This window comes from Hirsutella rhossiliensis (genome assembly GCF_020360975.1).
Source record: "Hirsutella rhossiliensis strain HR02 chromosome Unknown scaffold00014, whole genome shotgun sequence".
NCBI lineage: Eukaryota > Fungi > Ascomycota > Sordariomycetes > Hypocreales > Ophiocordycipitaceae > Hirsutella > Hirsutella rhossiliensis.
Genome location: NW_025408680.1, coordinates 1,540,175 through 1,558,397, shown reverse-complemented (window position 1 = coordinate 1,558,397; position 18,223 = coordinate 1,540,175). Strand labels below are relative to the sequence as shown.

Sequence of the window (18,223 nt, the reverse complement as noted above, 5' to 3'; positions counted from 1 at the left end):
GGCATTCACAAGTTTAGTCAGAAGAGCAATTGCAGCGGGAGGATCTCTTGACGTCTCTGAGGTGGAGAGGATAGGAAACATGGTCAAATCTTACGTCAACGATATTGGGACTGAACCGAATTTGGCAAGTACGGAAAATCGGAGTGTCCGTGGCTGAAGTTCAGTTGACTGCCACTACTGAGTAGGCCGGAGGAGTGAGAATGGATTTACAAGCAGAATTCGCGGAGTTATAAGTCCCCAGAGGCTAGGCGGATTCACGTTACAGAACGTGGACCATCAATGCCATTAAGAGTGATGTTTTTCGGTGCGGTTCGCAATGTAACATCATTTGGGCTCTTTGGCTAACCAAATATCGTTTTCTACATGTTGACAGTAGATTTGCTCATCAGGCGGAGTAATTTCCTGATTTTCTCATCTTCGCGTTCGCCACTGTCCATATGTTTAAAATGCTGGGACCAAATATGTGGCATGATATCGCAATCCTTGGGTGATCTGTTAAACACCTCGGCAGCAAGGGGGTAGACCGTTCTCGTATTCTCATCAGCTTGACATCAAGCTGCATACCGGAGGAGCCACAGGTCTTGGGAAAGCCTGAGCTGCAATGCGCCACTTGGGGTCGTAACCTAGCTGATATACCAAAAAAGTGTTTTCTACGGCCCCTGGGTTATCGCGGGCTCTCCGGCCATGCCCGGCCAGCTTTGATCAGTGTTCTCAGGCAGGGCTTCCCCAGGCCATAGGCAATATTGTGGCGGTTCCATATTCTCGGGTTTAGGTGTGTTGCTACGACAAAAGGTCTACGTTGGTGGCCGAGTTATCGCTGACATCATGCTACTGGCTCAAGGTGGCTAGCGGGGCAATTTCAGAGCAAGACCGGCACGCTGATGCTTAGTGCGTTCCGGCTTGTCGGGACCAGCTAAGGCCGAATCTGGCAGTTGTCACCGTTCCTATGTGCTAGCTTGAATGCGGAGTAGAGGCGCGGCAGTTGTCCGATTGGCTTGCTCAGTTTCTGGTGGCGCCAACACGCATTCGAGTGCCTGTATCGACGGCCATCCCTTGGAGACTTCAACGGACCTCGCGATGCCTGCGAGTTCATGCAGACAGATAAGTGTTGGCTCCTATGGGGTGGATTGCGAAATTGAAAAGAGACGTGACGTCAATACTCTACTTTTGGTACTAGAAGGGGTCAAAAGTCTTATGCACGATGCCTGCACAATATCATATATGACAGTTCAATGAAAAATGCCTTGTCGCTCCATCGTCGCCGTGGTCTAGACGCGCCGACGGCGTGAATCATCGTTGTCGTTACTCCTCGCGACACAGGGGGGTCCCAATGCTTGGGCCGATCGATGTGGGCCCGCGAGCCCAACAGAGCCTCTTCCATCCTACACTTATTTACGGACTCTAAATTTACACTGTCGTAGGACGCAATGCTATAACAGGCCGAGGTAGGACCATTCATGCAGAAGTAATAAGCGCGTATACTTGCCTCATGGCTGGATCCCTCTCATTATCGGGGGGTGCCCGTGCCGGTTGATTGGCAAATATCGGTCCTGTAGCCCGGGCGGCACGGCGATCTCCACACCCTCCGGCCATAGTGGGGCATATAGATCCACAAACTCGGGAGTTCTTTCGCCATGGGCGATCGGGGCACGGGCTTAACCTGATTCCCGCGCCCGAGCCGGTAGGCGGCATCCTTGTGACAGTAATGCATGAGGCGCGTATCGGACGAATAATAGACTTGCTTCATCGTACGACCATCCCAATGTTCAGACTAAAGCTCATTCGATTTCTATGCAGATCGGCCTTCTCGTGTGCTAGCTAATTCAGGTGGGCGAAAGCTCCAACGACATGGCTTACCATGCCCCACCCCCCTTTCGGTAACACCCACCTTTCGGTAGCGCATTAGAAAATATCCCCACCAAAAACCATCAATTTCACTTACACGGATTCCAGCCAGCTTTGAAGATATTCACAAGCCGTCACTTGGAGTAGATAGTGGATTGATTGAATTCTACTTTTCGATGGTTGAATGTTTGTACAGGGGTCTGCGGCCTGTGCGTACCTTGCACGCGAAATTACCATCCAACCCCCTAATCTCCTTCCGCCTCCTGACGATGATTCTTCTCGTTATTCCTCCACCACATGACCAAAATGACCTTAAAGCGGCCTCGGAGTATTTATACGGAGGATATTATAGCTAATACGATAATTGATGTCACAAAAAACGGCTTGTCGCAGTACCGCGCCGCCCAAAAGTATGACATACCTCAGCAGTCTATTTCCGACAGACTCAAAGGCCAGGTAGCCCTGGCTGATCAGATCCAGCCTCGTCAACTCTTGAGTAAGTCTCAGGAAGCTCGCTTGGTTTCTTGGATCCTCCGCCAAGAGTCTCTCGGCTATGCTCCTGCCACAGTCAGATCCGCGCATGTGGAGGCTCTTATAAAGCAACTGAACAACGAGCGGACAGTGGGGCGCAACTGGGTCTCTAAATTCATCAATCGCCATCCGGACATCAAGAACAAGCGTGGGAGACGTCAGGAAGCTAACCGATTTAATGCTTTTACGCCTCGGGCGGTTCACTGGTTCTTCGATATCAGGGAAAAGGAGTATGGATGGATTAAACCAGAAAATACCGTGAATGTTGACGAAGGCGGTATTATGTCTGGCTTTGGTGAGTATTTGGCTTGTCTTTCATTACTTTTACTAACCAGACTCTTTTTGCCAGGTTTGGATAGTCTTGTGGTTGGGAGTGCAGACCCAAAACGGAAGGCCCTTCTGAAAGGGCCACAGTCCCGCAACTGGACCTCATTTATTGAAGCTATCACCGCGGACGGCCGTGTCCTTACCCTGGCATTATCTTTAAGGGCAAAGAGCTTCAGAAACAGTGGTTCTTGACGGAATTCGGCAAAATAGCCGACTGGCATTACATAACGTCGCCCAACGGATGGACGGACAACCATATCGCTATTGAGTGGCTTGAGAGGGTCTATTTGCCCCAGACGCGACCAGCCGATGCCTCAGATGCTAGACTGATCATATTAGATGGACATGGAAGTCATGCAACGGTGCGTTTCTTTATCCACCTCTGTAGGAATTACTGTTAACCGAGACCAGGATGCATGGATGGCCACATGCTTTTGAACAACGTTTATTGCTGTTACCTTCCTGCCCACTGCTCTCATGGCCTCCAGCCGTTAGATAACGGTGTATTCAATGCCTCCAAGGCAGCTTACCGGAAAGAACTTCAGAAATTGACCTGTTTGACCGATTCTGCGCCTGTTCATAAGGTCAATTTTATACGGGCATATGCTAAAGCGCGCGAGGTTGGAATGACGGCAAAGAATATATTGTCCGGCTGGAGGGTCACTGGGAATTGGCCGATCTCACGATCCAAGGCATTGCGGCATCCAGAAATTCACGCGGACATTGTAGAGACGTCTCCAAAGTCCGCGCCATTTTTGGTTCTGATGATACGCCAGAAACAGCCGCCAGATTCGCGATTTCGGAAAGAACAAGACTCCTGGCACCCGGAGACGATACGCCGTGATAGCTAGAGGCTTTGAAGCCCAAGAACAGACGCTTGCCGAGCACAGCAACAGAATCGCGAAGCTAGAGGAAGAAGTGGCCCGGCTGCAGAGAGGCAAGAAGAGGAGAGCAATTCGAACCCGAACAGACGGTTCATGACTCTCAGTGAAGCTTTGGTGGCTGAGGAAGCCATTCCCAAATTAAAAGCCAAGAGATAGCCGTTGTGCTGAATTCTGACACAGAGGAGGAGGCGGTCTCAGAGGTGGAGACAGCTTCAGTGATTGAAGTCAAGGTGGCACCGAAGCCCTTCCAGTCACCACCAGATCCGGGCGAATGGTAAAAAGCGCCGGTACATATAAGAGCGTCCATTTCTCTACGGAATGATATATTTTTTGTGTTTATAATGTTAAGTTCTGATCATATTTCATGTAGTTCAAATGGTAGACTTTTGGTGGAGAATTTTTCAATTGCGCTACCGAAAGGTGGGTGTTACCGAAAGGGGGGTGGGGCATGGTATATTACAGCGTTTTATTTTTGCGTGCGGAAGTCTACTGCTTTAATCGCCAAAAGCTGCGAACAGTCGGTAAAGCCACGCCGTATATGTAAATAACGTAGGTACACTTACAAATACTCCGGCGCATTGAAGAGGGCACAAGCCGTTTCCCGTGCTACTGCGGAAGCAGTGGCAGGCCCTCATTCCTTCTCTCACTTTATTCACCAAAGCGGACATGAACGTACTACAAGGTACACAATTGAGTATATTGCCACAGTTGATCTTGTACATGGACACTTTAATATACACAAATCCCTTTTACATCAAGCACTCGACCGCTGCTTGTGGTCAGGCTTGCTATGCCGAGTGGGACGATTGCACATCAATGTCTTCGATACCTTCCCCCCCCCAGGAAAAAAGCATAAACGACTTCAATAACTCTTTCAGGCTTCTCTTGAGGTCTTCCATCTCCCTCGTCATGTCTTCGGTTGTTTGAAATAGCCTGAGCACCTCACTGACCCCGTCTTGCACGTACGCGACTTGTATATTCGCCGTCGATACAGCAAGCTCCAGGGCGTCTAGACGGGATGATATGCTATGCATCATCCTTTTTCATGTCATTAAGCTGCTATGCAATCACGGTATACTGCCGAACTCACCATTTGATGTCGTCATTGGTAGTCGTGCAGCACTGGAAGGGCGAACCATACGCCCACAAATTGCTGTTGAACAGCACGTCGTTTTGAGTGGAAATGCCATCAAAGTCGAAACACGAGGCTTGGGGGTTTAACGCCGACTGGCTAGGTGCTGGGGGTTCCGAAGACGTTGTAGACGGGGAACTCGAGGGAACGGTGGAGGAATCGTGGTCTAACTGAGGAACCTCTGCTACCGGACTTCTCCCACGCCGATGGACAACTTGCGGGTCGCCACGAGATCCGTTGGTGCCAGAAGAGGAGTGATCCATGATGAAAGATTTCGTGTGTAGATTTGCTTGATGAACTTGGAGAGATTTGTGAAGAATGTGGCAGTAAATGCTCCGTCTCGCTCTTAATAAGGACTGCGAGCACCTAAATTAAGAAGAAAATGAGATTAAGAGGGCAAGAATGAAAGAGGAGTAGCTATAAGCGCCGACGGGTGGTTAAATTTAGCATATTTCTTCTCAACTTTAGCTGGGCCACGGTGGGATGCGGCAGCTTGTCTGGAGTACAAGAACGACAGGCTGGACATATTGATCACGCAGGACAACACACTACATCCACCCGAGAGACACAAGCAGACAGCAAAAAAATGATGCGAGTTAATCGGTTGATTGCCGTCGCCGCGAGTCTACTTTGGCAGGCCAAGGCCTTCCATACCATATGCCTTACATCTCCTCTCACCACCCTTAAGGCGGGGCAGTCTGAGCTATCAACTGTGTTGGTCCTCTACTCGCCACTGCACGTATCCACAGACTGATCATGGCTTAGTATCAAGGCGCCAGCCCAGACAAGATGCGAGGCATCCTTGCAGTTTGCCGACCCTTCTTTCCTACCGATTCACTATAACTTTACTACAATTGAATGCGGCGGCCAACGATTTGCCACCTTTACTGTACCTGAGGAGGTCCCTAACGGGGATGCATATGCAATCTGGTACGCATATCCCTCTTACCCAAGCAACTGTCTCTAATTAAGGGAAGGCAATGCGCGGGACTTACTCCGCACTGCATTCATGCATCAATCTCGGGAGGGAAAGCGAACCCGGCCATAACTCTAGACATGCAAGGACAGGTCGGATGTCTACTAGAGGTTCTCCAGACAAGCATTGTCGTAGTCACCCAAACGAGATCTAATCGGATCGTGATCGAGACCGTACCCACGGCGTTTACTTCAACCACCACGAGCTTCCCTCCGCGTAAGGGGACAACCTCGACAAGCGGTTCCTTAGATGGCACCACATCCGCCGAGGGCACCTCTTCCTCCTCCAGCCCGGCCCCCCAATCCTTTCCAAGCAGCAGCATCGTTTCGACTGAACCAACTACAGAAGCGGCGCTCAAGTGGGGCCTGTCATCCGGCGTTACGACTCTCGACCGAGCCGCCTCCATTCCCATAACCGGACCAGTCTCACAGCCAACAGCTGACGGAGTGTTTGTCAATTCCGCTTCAAAACTTGTCACTCCATCTTTAAGCGCCGGGTGTGGTACGAGTGTCGGTTAAATGTTTTGCACCAAGAGTGTAGACTATATAATACAGTCTCTGCTGCCAGATCTTTCATGCACTCACCTTCAACTCGTGTCCTTATCTACATGTCAGTAGATACTGGCCGCTCAGCCATGTCCGACATGCATTTGCCCCCCCTACGCCCAGCCAGGCAGAGCCGGACAGACTCGCTTGACCCGCACCTTGACGCCTCGCTCCGTCGGGAAAGACATGACGACAGAAGGGGCAGCTCTGACCCACGTTCCAACGTTCGAGGTCTTGTCATTGAACTTGGGACATCTGGCTCAGACTCGGACAACAGTTGGCGAGCTATCCACTATCAGTGGAGCCAGGTCGTCTTGAAGGTAACACGACGATCGTATCAGCTGGAAGCAGAGCTACGACGTCTTCAAGAACAAACAAAGTCGCTCAAAGGCCGAATTTGTGACTGTGAGGAGAAGATAAGAATGCTTGAAGAGGAAACCGAGAATTCGAGAAGGGGAGCGCGCGAGCTCTCCCGGAACAGGGAGGTACGTGAAGTCTCAATCTTCTTCATCAAAAGCTAAAGCTTCGTGCTCTAGAATCCGGGATTGGCTGACGCCACAAATGTGTCTGATGGGGCTACGTCTGCCTTCAGTCCCGCAACCCCCCTTGCTATGGATGACTGGGAAATGACTCAGGTGGATGACTGTGTCGAGCTCGAAGTATAGTACAAGACCTTTGAATACATTGAGAATTATTAGTCTACATCCAATATCGTGTATCGTCAAGTAAGTATGTCGCCTCCTTAGTGGAAGTGCAAGACGCGGCGTCTTAGTTGCGGTGATCCGAGCGACAGCTACGTCCGGGCACCGCGACGCTTCTATCTCACACTGAGAACTACTACGCGGGTTTTTCCGCCGGAGGCTTCGAGTTGCTACAGATAAAATGGCCGACACCGCCGGCGCCTGTAGACTATGACCTATGAGAGCTGGCTTAAGCGGACTAGGAGCCGCTGTTCTCCGTTGGATAAGAGCCGAAGGCAGACAAAGTGGAAAAATCGAGGTCGAAACCGGCGAGCCTCCGAGTGCGCGGGTATCGAATCACTGTCGCCGCTCATGGGTGAACCAATCGCGGATGAGCCGACCCCTGTGAAGTTGATGGAGGCAAATCCGCTGGAGAAGATGGTGTAGACATCCCTGTAAGCCGAGCGGGTGAAGAGATGATGGCTGCCTCCCCCCGATTTCTGTAGCCCCCAAGGCAGAAATCCTGTTTCCCCGCCTCCAAGCCCGTTCCGTTCAAAGATGCATACAGGATGAGTGGGTGGGTATAAGAGGCAGTCACTATAAGATAATACGTACACCATGTTGCGTTGAGGCTCGAATGATCTCGCAAATGACTGCGTTTTGAGCGCCTCGGTGTTACGTTCTTCTATGGGCATGTGTTCATCGCAAAAGCTCTTAGTGGATGCCGTTTGTTTTGCCTGGTTTATGCGCAACAATGGCGCAATATTTATAGCTATCACTTCCCCGAGCTATACCTTAGGTATTGTTGTGCCCAAAGATCATGGCATATTCTATCCCCAGCTACAGAGAATTGTTATCGCTTCTGGGCTACGGTGACCTAAGCCGTGCCCATGCTATGCTATTTACTTATGATGTAACGACATTTATCCGGACTCTCAGGACGACAAGCGAGCGAGATGGCGATGAGATGCTTTCTTCGCAAGATCATCGTCACGCTTATGTGCAGCTCGCAGCTACGTTCCTGGAAGCACACGGACGAGGCTTGGTCTACTGGTCTGGGAATGCATCTTCTTCGATCTCATTCACGTATCCGCATCACAAGGCTGAGTAAGGACCTAAGTTTATCTTGTCGAGATGTAAAGCTAACATGATGCAGAATATCTCGGTTGATGACGTGTCTATTCTACAGATGCGATCAGAAGATTTATGGGTGGAAGAACTTTCCTGTGCTTGCCACGAACACAACGCGACTGCAGCAATGCAACTCTTGTGCTTCGGCAACGCATCTGCTCCCTAACTCAATCATGCCGCTTGACCAGATTCAGGCTGCTCTACGGAATCCATGCGAAGTTGGAACCATGATATATACGTATAGTGTGGGAGAAATCCACGGGACAACTACGAGATATTCCACATGGTCTCCACGGCAGGGTTTGCAGACGAAATCGCTAGCTGACCTTCTGAATGGGATTCCAGGTGGCGATGGTGCCTCGGGCCTGAAGTTGGTCTTCAGCGGGCCTGGATTTTCCATTGGAGGGCAAGCTTTTGATGAGAGTGACTTTGCAAGGCTGTATTTTGAGTTTAACGACCAAATCGATCGAATCCTGGTGGGACGAAATCGTCGGGCGCTCTCTAGCAGCCACAACGTCCACGTTCAGATTTTTGTTTTTAAGCAAGAGCGACCATCAAACGCTTGGATATTCTCATAGTGGATTCAGTGCTACAAAAGTCGTTCTAAGCTCCTGCTTAAAGTTAAATATGCTAGTAGACCGTTCTTGTCCTGTCTCGCCCCTTCTTATAACGTTGAAACGGTTTCTATCGCTCAGCTGCACACTAACTGTTAATAGGCTCACGATCTATGTCTCGTATAGGTAAAGGCGCCAATGGTGTATCTCTATAGGGCATAGGGCTTGCTCCATCCGCTGTCCCTAGTAGAGCCGAAGTACTTGCGCTCTGCTGCTTTCCATCACGCTGCATTACTGTATCGCATGCTTACAATCTACACCATCTGATAGGAGCTCTTTGTGTGTCATAATTTTCACCCATCTAGTTGCGGGACGATTGCCAGCAGCCTGGTTCTTGACCTGACGGGGCAATGAGGCTGATGTGGAGAGTGGGGGAGGCAGGAATTGCACAATCCAGGACTAGCTCCTCCTGAGCCTTAACTGAAGGCGGACCTGCTCACGGGACGGAGAATCCACAGACAACAAGGTGACAGTGAGGTAAGGCTGATCCGTGTATGCAGGTGCGCTACGGCAGCTTGTGCATCTAGGCACCAACATGTGACTCGCTTATACTATCTCCTTCAGGGAACGCTACGAGCAAGTCGCAGATACGAAGTAGCATTGACGCACAGCCCACTTTTCCCGCAGAGTCTAGCCCATCACGTCACGGCTGTAGATGCAGCCCTACACTCCTTATGTATGCAAGAACATGCAGGCGTCCACATTGTAGCCGCATCTAGGCCGCTCCTACCTGTGTTCTTAACAAAGGCATTTCCACCTCACGAGGAGGGGGCTCTTCGAAAGGTCTGTATCAGAGCTAGAATTGCCGACTGGTACGCAGGCGAAGAAGGTAGCTATATGAGCCATGTAGCTGGAGCTCTTTGCCCACCCGGGGTAGCTAGCCCCAATTCCCCAAAGATGGCCATCGAGCACGCTTCAGTCTAAATCTAGGGACATCGTACGATGGAGGAATCTATCATTCGTCAGATACGCGCCTCATGCATCACTATCCCACAGATGTCGCCTACCGACCTACGGGCAAGAGCCAGTACAGAGCCCAGCCCCGACCGCCCCTACCGAATGAACCTCCGAATTTGTGGGTCAATGTGCCCCACTACCTCCGGAGGATGTGGGGGCCGCCGCGCCGCCTTCCGGACTTTGAGAGGCGGTGATTTGCTAGTCGAACGGCACGGGCAACCCCCCATATTAGGAATGTTAGGCAGCCATGCGCTCGTTTCCTCTGTATGTAGGATGTATATTATGGGTGACAACCTAACGTGACCAACGGCCTCTGCTTCTGTAGCATTGCATCTAGCGTAGTCCAAGTTTAAAGTCCACAGGTGTCCGATTAAAGAGTCAATGGTTCACTTTCCAAAGAAAGGGACGCGACTCCGGCGATCCCCATTTGTCCCCGTTCTATTGGGCTCTTGGGCCCAAATCAATCCGAGCGTTATTAGCAGCCGTGCACCAAATTTGAGGGCTGTTCTCGACTGCTTAGGAAGATGGCCAGCACACATATCTATATAGCGGATGGCCAGAGCTACACTAGGCGTCAGCACGACGTAGTGGCGAGGAGAGGACCAACACAGTTGATAGCTCAGACTGCCCCGCCTTAAGGGTGGTGAGAGGAGATGTAAGGCATATGGTATGGAAGGCCTTGGCCTGCCAAAGTAGACTCGCGGCTAAGGAGATCAACCGATTAACTCGCATCATTTCTTTGCTGCCTGCTTGTGTCTCGCAGGTGGATGTAGTATGACATCCTGCATGGTCAACAGGTCCAATCTGTCGTTTTTGTACTCCAGACAAGCGCTGCATCCCGTCATGGCCCAGCTAAGTTGCGAAGAAGTACACTAGATTTAACCACCCGTCGGCGCTTATAGCTATTCCTCTTTCATTCTTGTCCTCCAAATCCCCCCTTTCGCTTTTATTTGAGAGTTGGCAGCCTTATTAAGACTTTGTTGCCGCATTCTTTAACAACTTTCACCACCCAACTTCATTGAGCGCATCCACACACGAGCCCTTCCATCATGGATTACTTTTCTTGTGGCACAAACGACCTCCGGGGCGATTCACAAGCTGCCGATCGGCGTAAGAGCAGTCCAGTAGCGGAGGTTCCCCAGCTAGATAATGATACCTCCACCGTTGCCTCAAGCTCCCCGTCTACAACGTCTTCGGAACCCGCAGCACTTGGCCAGTTGGCTTTGGACCCCCAAGCCTCGTGGTTCGACTTCAGCGGCCTTCATTCTCAGAACGACGTGCTATTTCCTGATAACCGCAATTTGTCGGTATATGATTCGCCCTTCCAGTACGGGAAGTCTACTAACGATGACACAAAATGGTGAGTTTCGGCAACATATTATGATTTAATAGCAGCTTATTGACATGGCTTAGGTTGTTGAATAACATATCGTCTCGCCTAGACGCCCTGGAGCTTGCCGTTTCGACGGGAAACATGCGAGTTGGGTACGTGCAAGACGGGATCAGTGAGGTACTCAAGCGATCACAAACCGCTGAAGACATGATGAGGGAGCTGCACAGCCTCAAGACGAGCCTGAAGGAGCTTATGAAGTCGTTTGTACTCCTTTCCCTTGGGGGTGAAGGTGTCGAAGATATTGATATGCAATCATCTCGCGCGGGGTAGCAGGCGAAAGCACCAGCGACAGTCAATGACTTTGTGCAATAAGGATTTATGTATATTATTCTTTTAACTCTAAGTGGACTGTGTATGTTATATGTACTCTCGTGAGCCTTGTAGTAGGTCTGCGGCAGCAAAACCTTCCTCTTCCGTTCTTTCACTAATCCTCAATATGAACAAGTACGACACTGAGCTCCCACTACTGCCTCTCAAACGAGCGCGGGGTAAGTGTTCTATAGCCCCTTTCCAATGCTCCAGAGTCCCTGCAAGTACGCATACGTTATTTCCATATACTGTGTGGTTCCATTAGTAGTACGCAGACCTCGGCTGGATTAAGGCAGCAGATGTCCCGAGCCGCAAACACTATATGAGAAGTTTTTTTTGACTCAATTTAAGAGACTTTAAATAAAAATATAAAGACGTTAAAATTAATCTCAACATAATATTTTTCGGCTATTAAAAAGCTTCTCTACGCCAGATTGTTGCTAAATCTCTATAAACCCACGTCTTCTTGTGTCTTCCTTGAGAAATGGCATTCTTCAAGCTATCAGCAGCGCTCGCTTGTGCTTACGCTGTCACGAAATTGTAAGCCACACTACTCTTGCCGTCATCCGGATCATGCTATAACATATAGTCAGACTCGACAGAGTTGAAACGGCGAGCTACCGCCGGCAAGACCAAGAACGGACACAACGCCGAGATCATACATACGATAGACACAAAGAGTCTTTTCGACGACGCAGGCCATCCCGCCGGAGGTCCACAAGGCGGGACTCCCCTCCCCCGCGTCGGACTAGGGGAGAATGAACGGTTTATATAGATATGTTCGAGCAGGGTTGTTGTCAAATCACCTCGAATTGCAAACAGAGCGGTGCCTTTTTAAGTACGAGAGATGTTACTGTCACAATCGTTTATCGTAAATCAAGCTGTATTAGGTATACAAAAAGCAGGTTGCCATCGCCACCCACACCACACATGACAGTGTCACAGCCAGAGGACATGGAGACGAGGGGTTTTCCCCTTCTGCTTAGAGCACTCTTGGAGCTTGGCCTTTCGTGGCCGCTTCGAAAGATATTTTGGAAGTCGACCGTACTACGCGGTGATCGCAACTTCCAACCTTTTGGGGGCCTCTGCATGTGCTGTGCACAGGCGAGTTACTTCCCTTGTCCCCTTCTCTTCGTCCCGTCGGGACTTGCTGAGAAGCCTTGGCCACAGTCCACTACTCGACCGCTCTCTCAACTGGCCAGTTGACTGTGTACACTACCCATAGTCGAAGACGGACCACCAATCTGGAGAATAAGTTGTCGAAAGACAAACAGGCATGGCCTCGAGAATTGAACGGATCTTCGCGGTGACTTCCCGTCAGCCCCTCCGCGTACACCGTCCCATGAGATTGGCCTCGAGCGGGCTTTACGGCTACTTGCGAAGCCGAGCATGTGAATCGGGAGAGAATCTCATCTTCGACGTGGACAGGCTCTGGTCCGTCGACCCCCCGTGCATCAAGGCAGAAAACCCTTTCATGCTTGTTGTCTATTTCCTTCACCGTAGTCCACCATACTGGGTACAGCCCGCGACACAGACACACATCGACACACTTCACAATACACTCACATCATAACCCCTACACTATGCATTTTTCGTATCGGTCTCTCCGACAGTTACCAGTACTTCTTGTGTCGAATTCAAGCTAGCTCTCCAGACCGTTCAAGTATCTTGGCGACTTTCTCATGCCCTTTCCGTCTTGCCACAGTGACTGCTGTGTCTCCATTCTCATCCACGAGGTGCGGATCCGCACCAGCGTCTATCAGGATAGTCACAATTCGTTCCATACCACACCAAGATGGCCAGAACAGAGGTGATCTCCCGGTAATTGACCTTGAGTTGACGTCCACGTCTGTCCTTTGCACCAGAACATTGACGACCGTATCGTGTCCATTCCTCGCCGCAATCCATAAAGGGGTTTGCGCCCTGATATTTCTTGTATCTGGCATAGTTCCTGTACAGAGGAGCTGCTCGATACGGGAAACATCACCTGCTGTTGCGGCGTTGTAAAAGTTTGCAATACAACGCCATTCCTCTCGAACGGAGACGAGACCATTCTGAGATAAGAGGTTGAGAACTCCGTGCTGACCACATGTTGCCGCGGCCTCCGCCACCTCGTCCGTGATGGTGATCTGGTCTCCTCGCTGGTCTAGAATGAGCGCCATCACTTCCTTGCCTTCATCTTCGTTTCCTGCCGCAGCCTTGACCACCTCGTCCGTGATGGTGATCTGATCTCCTCGCCGGTTGAGAAGCAGCGCCATCACTTCCTTGCCATTCCTGAAATTTCCCGCCGCAGCCTTGACCACCTCGTCCGTGATGGTGATCTGGTCTCCCCGCCGGTCGAGAAGGAGCGCCATCACTTCCTTGCCATTCCCGAAATTTCCTGCCGCAGCCTTCACTACTTCGTCCGTGATGGTGATCTGGTCTCCTCGCCGGTCGAGAAGGAGCGCCATCACTTCCTTGCCATTCCCAGAATTTCCCGCCGCAGCCTTGACCACCTCGTCCGTGATGGTGATCTGGTCTCCTCGCTGGTCGAGAAGCAGCGCCATCACTTCCTTGCCATTCCGCCGCAGCCTTGACCACCTCGTCCGTGATGGTGATCTGGTCTCCCCGCCGGTCGAGAAGGAGCGCCATCACTTCCTTGCCATTCCCAGAATTTCCCGCCGCAGCCTTGACCACCTCGTCCGTGATGGTGATCTGGTCTCCTCGCTGGTCGAGAATGAGCGCCATCACTTTCTTGCCTTCATCTTCGTTTCCTGCCGCAGCCTTGACCACCTCGTCCGTGATGGTGATCTGGTCTCCCCGCCGGTCGAGAAGGAGCGCCATCACTTCCTTGCCATTCCCAGAATTTCCCGCCGCAGCCTTGACCACCTCGTCCGTGATGGTGATCTGGTCTCTTTGCCGGTCGAGAAGGAGCGCTATTACTTCCCTGCCATTCCTTGAATTTCCCGCCGCAGCCTTGACCACCTCGTCCGTGATGGTGATCTGGTCTCCCCGACGGTCGAGAATGAGCGCCATCACTTTCTTGCCTTCATCTTCGTTTCCTGCCGCAGCCTTCACTACTTCGTCCGTGATGGTGATCTGGTCTCCCCGCCGGTCGAGAAGGAGCGTCATCACTTCCTTGCCATTCCCAGAATTTCCCGCCGCAGCCTTGACCACCTCGTCCGTGATGGTGATCTGATCTCCTCGCCGGTTGAGAAGCAGCGCCATCACTTCCTTGCCATTCCTGAAATTTCCCGCCGCAGCCTTGACCACCTCGTCCGTGATGGTGATCTGGTCTCCCCGCCGGTCGAGAAGGAGCGCCATCACTTCCTTGCCATTCCCGAAATTTCCTGCCGCAGCCTTCACTACTTCGTCCGTGATGGTGATCTGGTCTCCTCGCCGGTCGAGAAGGAGCGCCATCACTTCCTTGCCATTCCCAGAATTTCCCGCCGCAGCCTTGACCACCTCGTCCGTGATGGTGATCTGGTCTCCTCGCTGGTCGAGAAGCAGCGCCATCACTTCCTTGCCATTCCAAGAATTTCCCGCCGCAGCCTTGACCACCTCGTCCGTGATGGTGATCTGGTCTCCCCGCCGGTCGAGAAGGAGCGCCATCACTTCCTTGCCTTCATCTTCGTTTCCTGCTGCAGCCTTGACCACCCCGTCCGTGATGGTGATCTGGTCTCCTCGCCGGTCGAGAAGCAGCGCCATCACTTCCTTGCCATTCCTGAAATTTCCCGCCGCAGCCTTGACCACCTCGTCCGTGATGGTGATCTGGTCTCCCCGACGGTCGAGAAGGAGCGTCATCACTTCCTTGCCATTCCCAAGATTTCCTGCCGCAGTCTGTGTCACTCGCGCGGTTACTGTCCCTCCCAGATCCAGCAGGACAGAAACAGCACTTGGATATTCCGACATAGTAGCGCACTCGAGTGGTGTTACGCCAGAGGCATCGACGCAATCAACAGGACAGACTATCTCCCTTGCCCCATCATGTTGATCATCTGAGCGAGAGGCATAGTCCGCTAGAGCGGGAACCCCCCACTTTGCAGCCACATGAAAAATGGAGAATTGCGGTGGAATCGGTTCCATCCACTTGGGAAGGCTGCGACGATATGAACTTAGCCAGTGCTCCCGAGACAGAGAATTAGTTTCGAAGAAGTCCGCTTGCGAAGACTTGACCTCGAATCTTGACTGCGCCTTGCGCGCATGATTGGCCCATTCCTCGGTTGCATACTCTGAGAAGTGGGTAGGTGATTGCTTCTTATCACGGAATTCCTTGATCAGAAGATCAACACAGCGATGGGCAAGGCGAGCATGTGCCTTGAGCTCGTTGATGAAATGATCGGCCCCAGCCTCGGCTAAAAAGTCCTTCACCGACTGATGCAACAAGAGCACTTTTTCATCTTGGATGATGACCATCAGGCGACAAGACTCGACGTGCTCTCGCGTGAACTGGGCTCGGGTCTCTGCGTCGTCTTCGTTCATGTGTAGTTGGCAAGCTTCAGAGAGTTCCAAGACGCTTAATGGACGCAGACACACAGCAACGAAGCTCAGGATTAGTCGGACATCATCGGCTTTGGCCGTGTCCCGTTCAAGGGCTGTATGGAGAAGCCTCTTGTAGAGCGAATGAAGCCCTTTGGGCATCCCCTCTAAGACTGGGATAGCGTCCTTCGAAGGGACATCCTCGAGCTCGTTGCAGGCTAAGCCAACCCAGAGAAAAGTTCCGTCAGCCTTGTCTCTGAGGATGTCGCCGACTCGTCCTTTAACCTTGTCTGTATAGCGTTTCCTCTCGGCCAAATTTGCCACTCTTTCCTGGATACATCGATCAATATCTTGCTTTGCCTCGGGGAAGGAAGCCAAGTCCTCATTGGCAAATATTTCCAAGTATTCGCGGATCTCGGGATACGGCCGACTGGTGATCAATATCCGGAGGTTTGACGGGGCATGCTGGCTCTGAAAGGTTTCTTGTAACTGTCGCAACAGGATCTTTTGCGATTCTTGATCACATTCATCCAAGGCGTCAATGATACAGTATTTTTGACCGGTGTGCTGGTCCGCCGCCGCGGCCATGAATATTGTCCAGAGAGCGTCGAACGATTCGAACAGCTTCGCCCTGCGCTCGTTGTACTTTGGCAAGACATAGTCGAGAAGCTGCGGGTGTTGCTGGACGAGTTGGAGGAGAAGCCCTCTGACGACTGACGTGGCCGTCTTCCGCGTCCCGAAGCCGGAGTCGCAGAAAAAGTAAGCCAAGGTTTTCCCGTATGTGGCAGAGAAAGCCGCCGACAGCGCCTCGGTGAGGAATATAGCCATGGTGGATTTTCCCGTCCCCGGGTACCCACGGAGCCACAGAACATTGGTCGCCTGGCTCTCCGTGAGCTCCGTCTGACTGGGGCCAAGCCAAGCAGTGAGAGCTTCTGTGCCGAGTATCCACTCGCAAGTGCCGCGAGCGCGGTCTCCTTTCTTGCGCTTCAAGTTCATTTTGTCCTCGAGCGGGTCGGTCACGAAGAGGTCAACGAGACAGGTTTCGGCCTCAGGCTTGTGCTTCAATGCGCCTTGGAGGTCTGTCAGAAAGGATAAGCGAATATAGCCAATGACGGGACTTACTTCTATTATCGGTAACGATTTCCCTTGCTATCAACAGGGTTAGCGAGGAGCATGAGTCAAAGGAACGAGAACACACACGATCATGCCGACGTCGAACGACATCCTTCGCACCACGGCACATTTCGGAGATCACAGCTGAGACCCTCTCGAATGAGCGGTCGGTTGGGCCTTGATATTTATTTATCTTCAGGTGATCCGTCTGGAGGGCATATCTGTCAAGGCCTGGGATGCAAGCGGACGCCTCTTCCACGATCTAAGGATGTGAGTACAGGCGCTGGCGTGGACGGCTCCTACGTACCATTCCCTTTGCCACTCCGCTAACCCCAAGCCGTCGCCCGTAGTCCGTTTCGTAGAGTTCGCTGAAACAGGAGACGGGTGTGGACAGACTATTGCGCAGCCGGCAGAAGCGATGCAACCTGTCCAATAGCTCAGGCCCGTCGAAACCGAGCTCCCTGGTGATACCGCGGTGCGAGCCTGCTGATCCCATAAGCTGCGCGAGGGAATCGACGAAGGGTTGCCACTTCGTGCCCCGAAAAGGAGTGCCCAGAAAGACTAGACCGACAGTCGCCATCGGCAAGTGCTTGTAATTCTCCTCGTCGCGGGCGTGCAGGAGGGCCTACGACGTCGAGATTAGCCAAGAGCATAGCAAGAGTATGCACAGCAGCTCACATGTACGATGACATTTCCACCTAGGCTATGGCCGACGAATACAATCGGCCGGTCAGGGGCGCCGTCGCGAAACAAGTGTAGGCTATGCACGAGCTCCTCTCCGCAGAGCTGGAGGCGCGTCTTCGGCGCGTCCGCATGCCATCTCGACTCGTAGTTGTACGCGATAATCCTCGATTTGGGCACCTTCGCAGGCAGCATGCCGGGGTCTCGAAGCCAGTTGATACACTTTTCGTCGTCCTTCCATGTCCAGGACCAGTCAACGTTTGACCCGAGGCCATGTACGGCAACGATGCTGCGCTGGTTAGATCGACATTCCCTTGAAATAATTCGAGGACCTACTCAATTTCAGTATCGTCGTTGCTGAAGTCGGTCGGCCCAGGATACAATATCTCGAGAGGCGGTCGGGGACGATCCTACGCGGGATGAATATGCCGCTACGTCAAGCGTCGAGTCCACAAACCTTTTTCCTCTCTGGCGACGACTCGCTAGTGGAATGCCCCTGCCCGACTGCAGGCTGCGGTCGCGTATTTTCCTTATTTTTCGCCAACCAAAGGTATATGGCACCGGCGACGCCAGCTAGAAGGACTAGTCCGGATCGCACCCAATCCATCCGTACCACGGAGAGGTCTGTGGGATTTGCGTAGATGCGT

General features: G+C 51.9%; 3 protein-coding genes across 3 annotated transcripts; 2 read left to right on the top strand and 1 right to left on the bottom strand.

The window, feature by feature from the left end:
- Positions 1-2,638: 2,638 nt before the first annotated feature.
- Positions 2,639-3,141, top strand: HRG_10026 (DDE superfamily endonuclease domain-containing protein; the record flags this gene model as incomplete). The annotated part of the gene is made up of 4 exons (XM_044868497.1): positions 2,639-2,671; positions 2,726-2,742; positions 2,819-3,065; positions 3,115-3,141. 4 exons carry the CDS (start codon positions 2,639-2,641, stop codon positions 3,139-3,141), a joined length of 324 nt encoding a protein of 107 aa, XP_044716494.1.
- A 7,530-nt stretch (positions 3,142-10,671) lies between these two features.
- HRG_10025 (uncharacterized protein) lies at positions 10,672-11,285 on the top strand (the record flags this gene model as incomplete). The annotated part of the gene is made up of 3 exons (XM_044868496.1): positions 10,672-10,732; positions 10,829-10,982; positions 11,036-11,285. 3 exons carry the CDS (start codon positions 10,672-10,674, stop codon positions 11,283-11,285), a joined length of 465 nt encoding a protein of 154 aa, XP_044716493.1.
- A 1,807-nt stretch (positions 11,286-13,092) lies between these two features.
- HRG_10024 (NACHT domain-containing protein) lies at positions 13,093-18,183 on the bottom strand (the record flags this gene model as incomplete). The annotated part of the gene is made up of 10 exons (XM_044868495.1): positions 13,093-13,154; positions 13,312-13,849; positions 13,905-15,133; positions 15,569-16,852; positions 16,905-16,931; positions 16,983-17,157; positions 17,203-17,520; positions 17,574-17,865; positions 17,913-17,986; positions 18,034-18,183. 10 exons carry the CDS (start codon positions 18,181-18,183, stop codon positions 13,093-13,095), a joined length of 4,149 nt encoding a protein of 1,382 aa, XP_044716492.1.
- Positions 18,184-18,223: the final 40 nt, after the last annotated feature.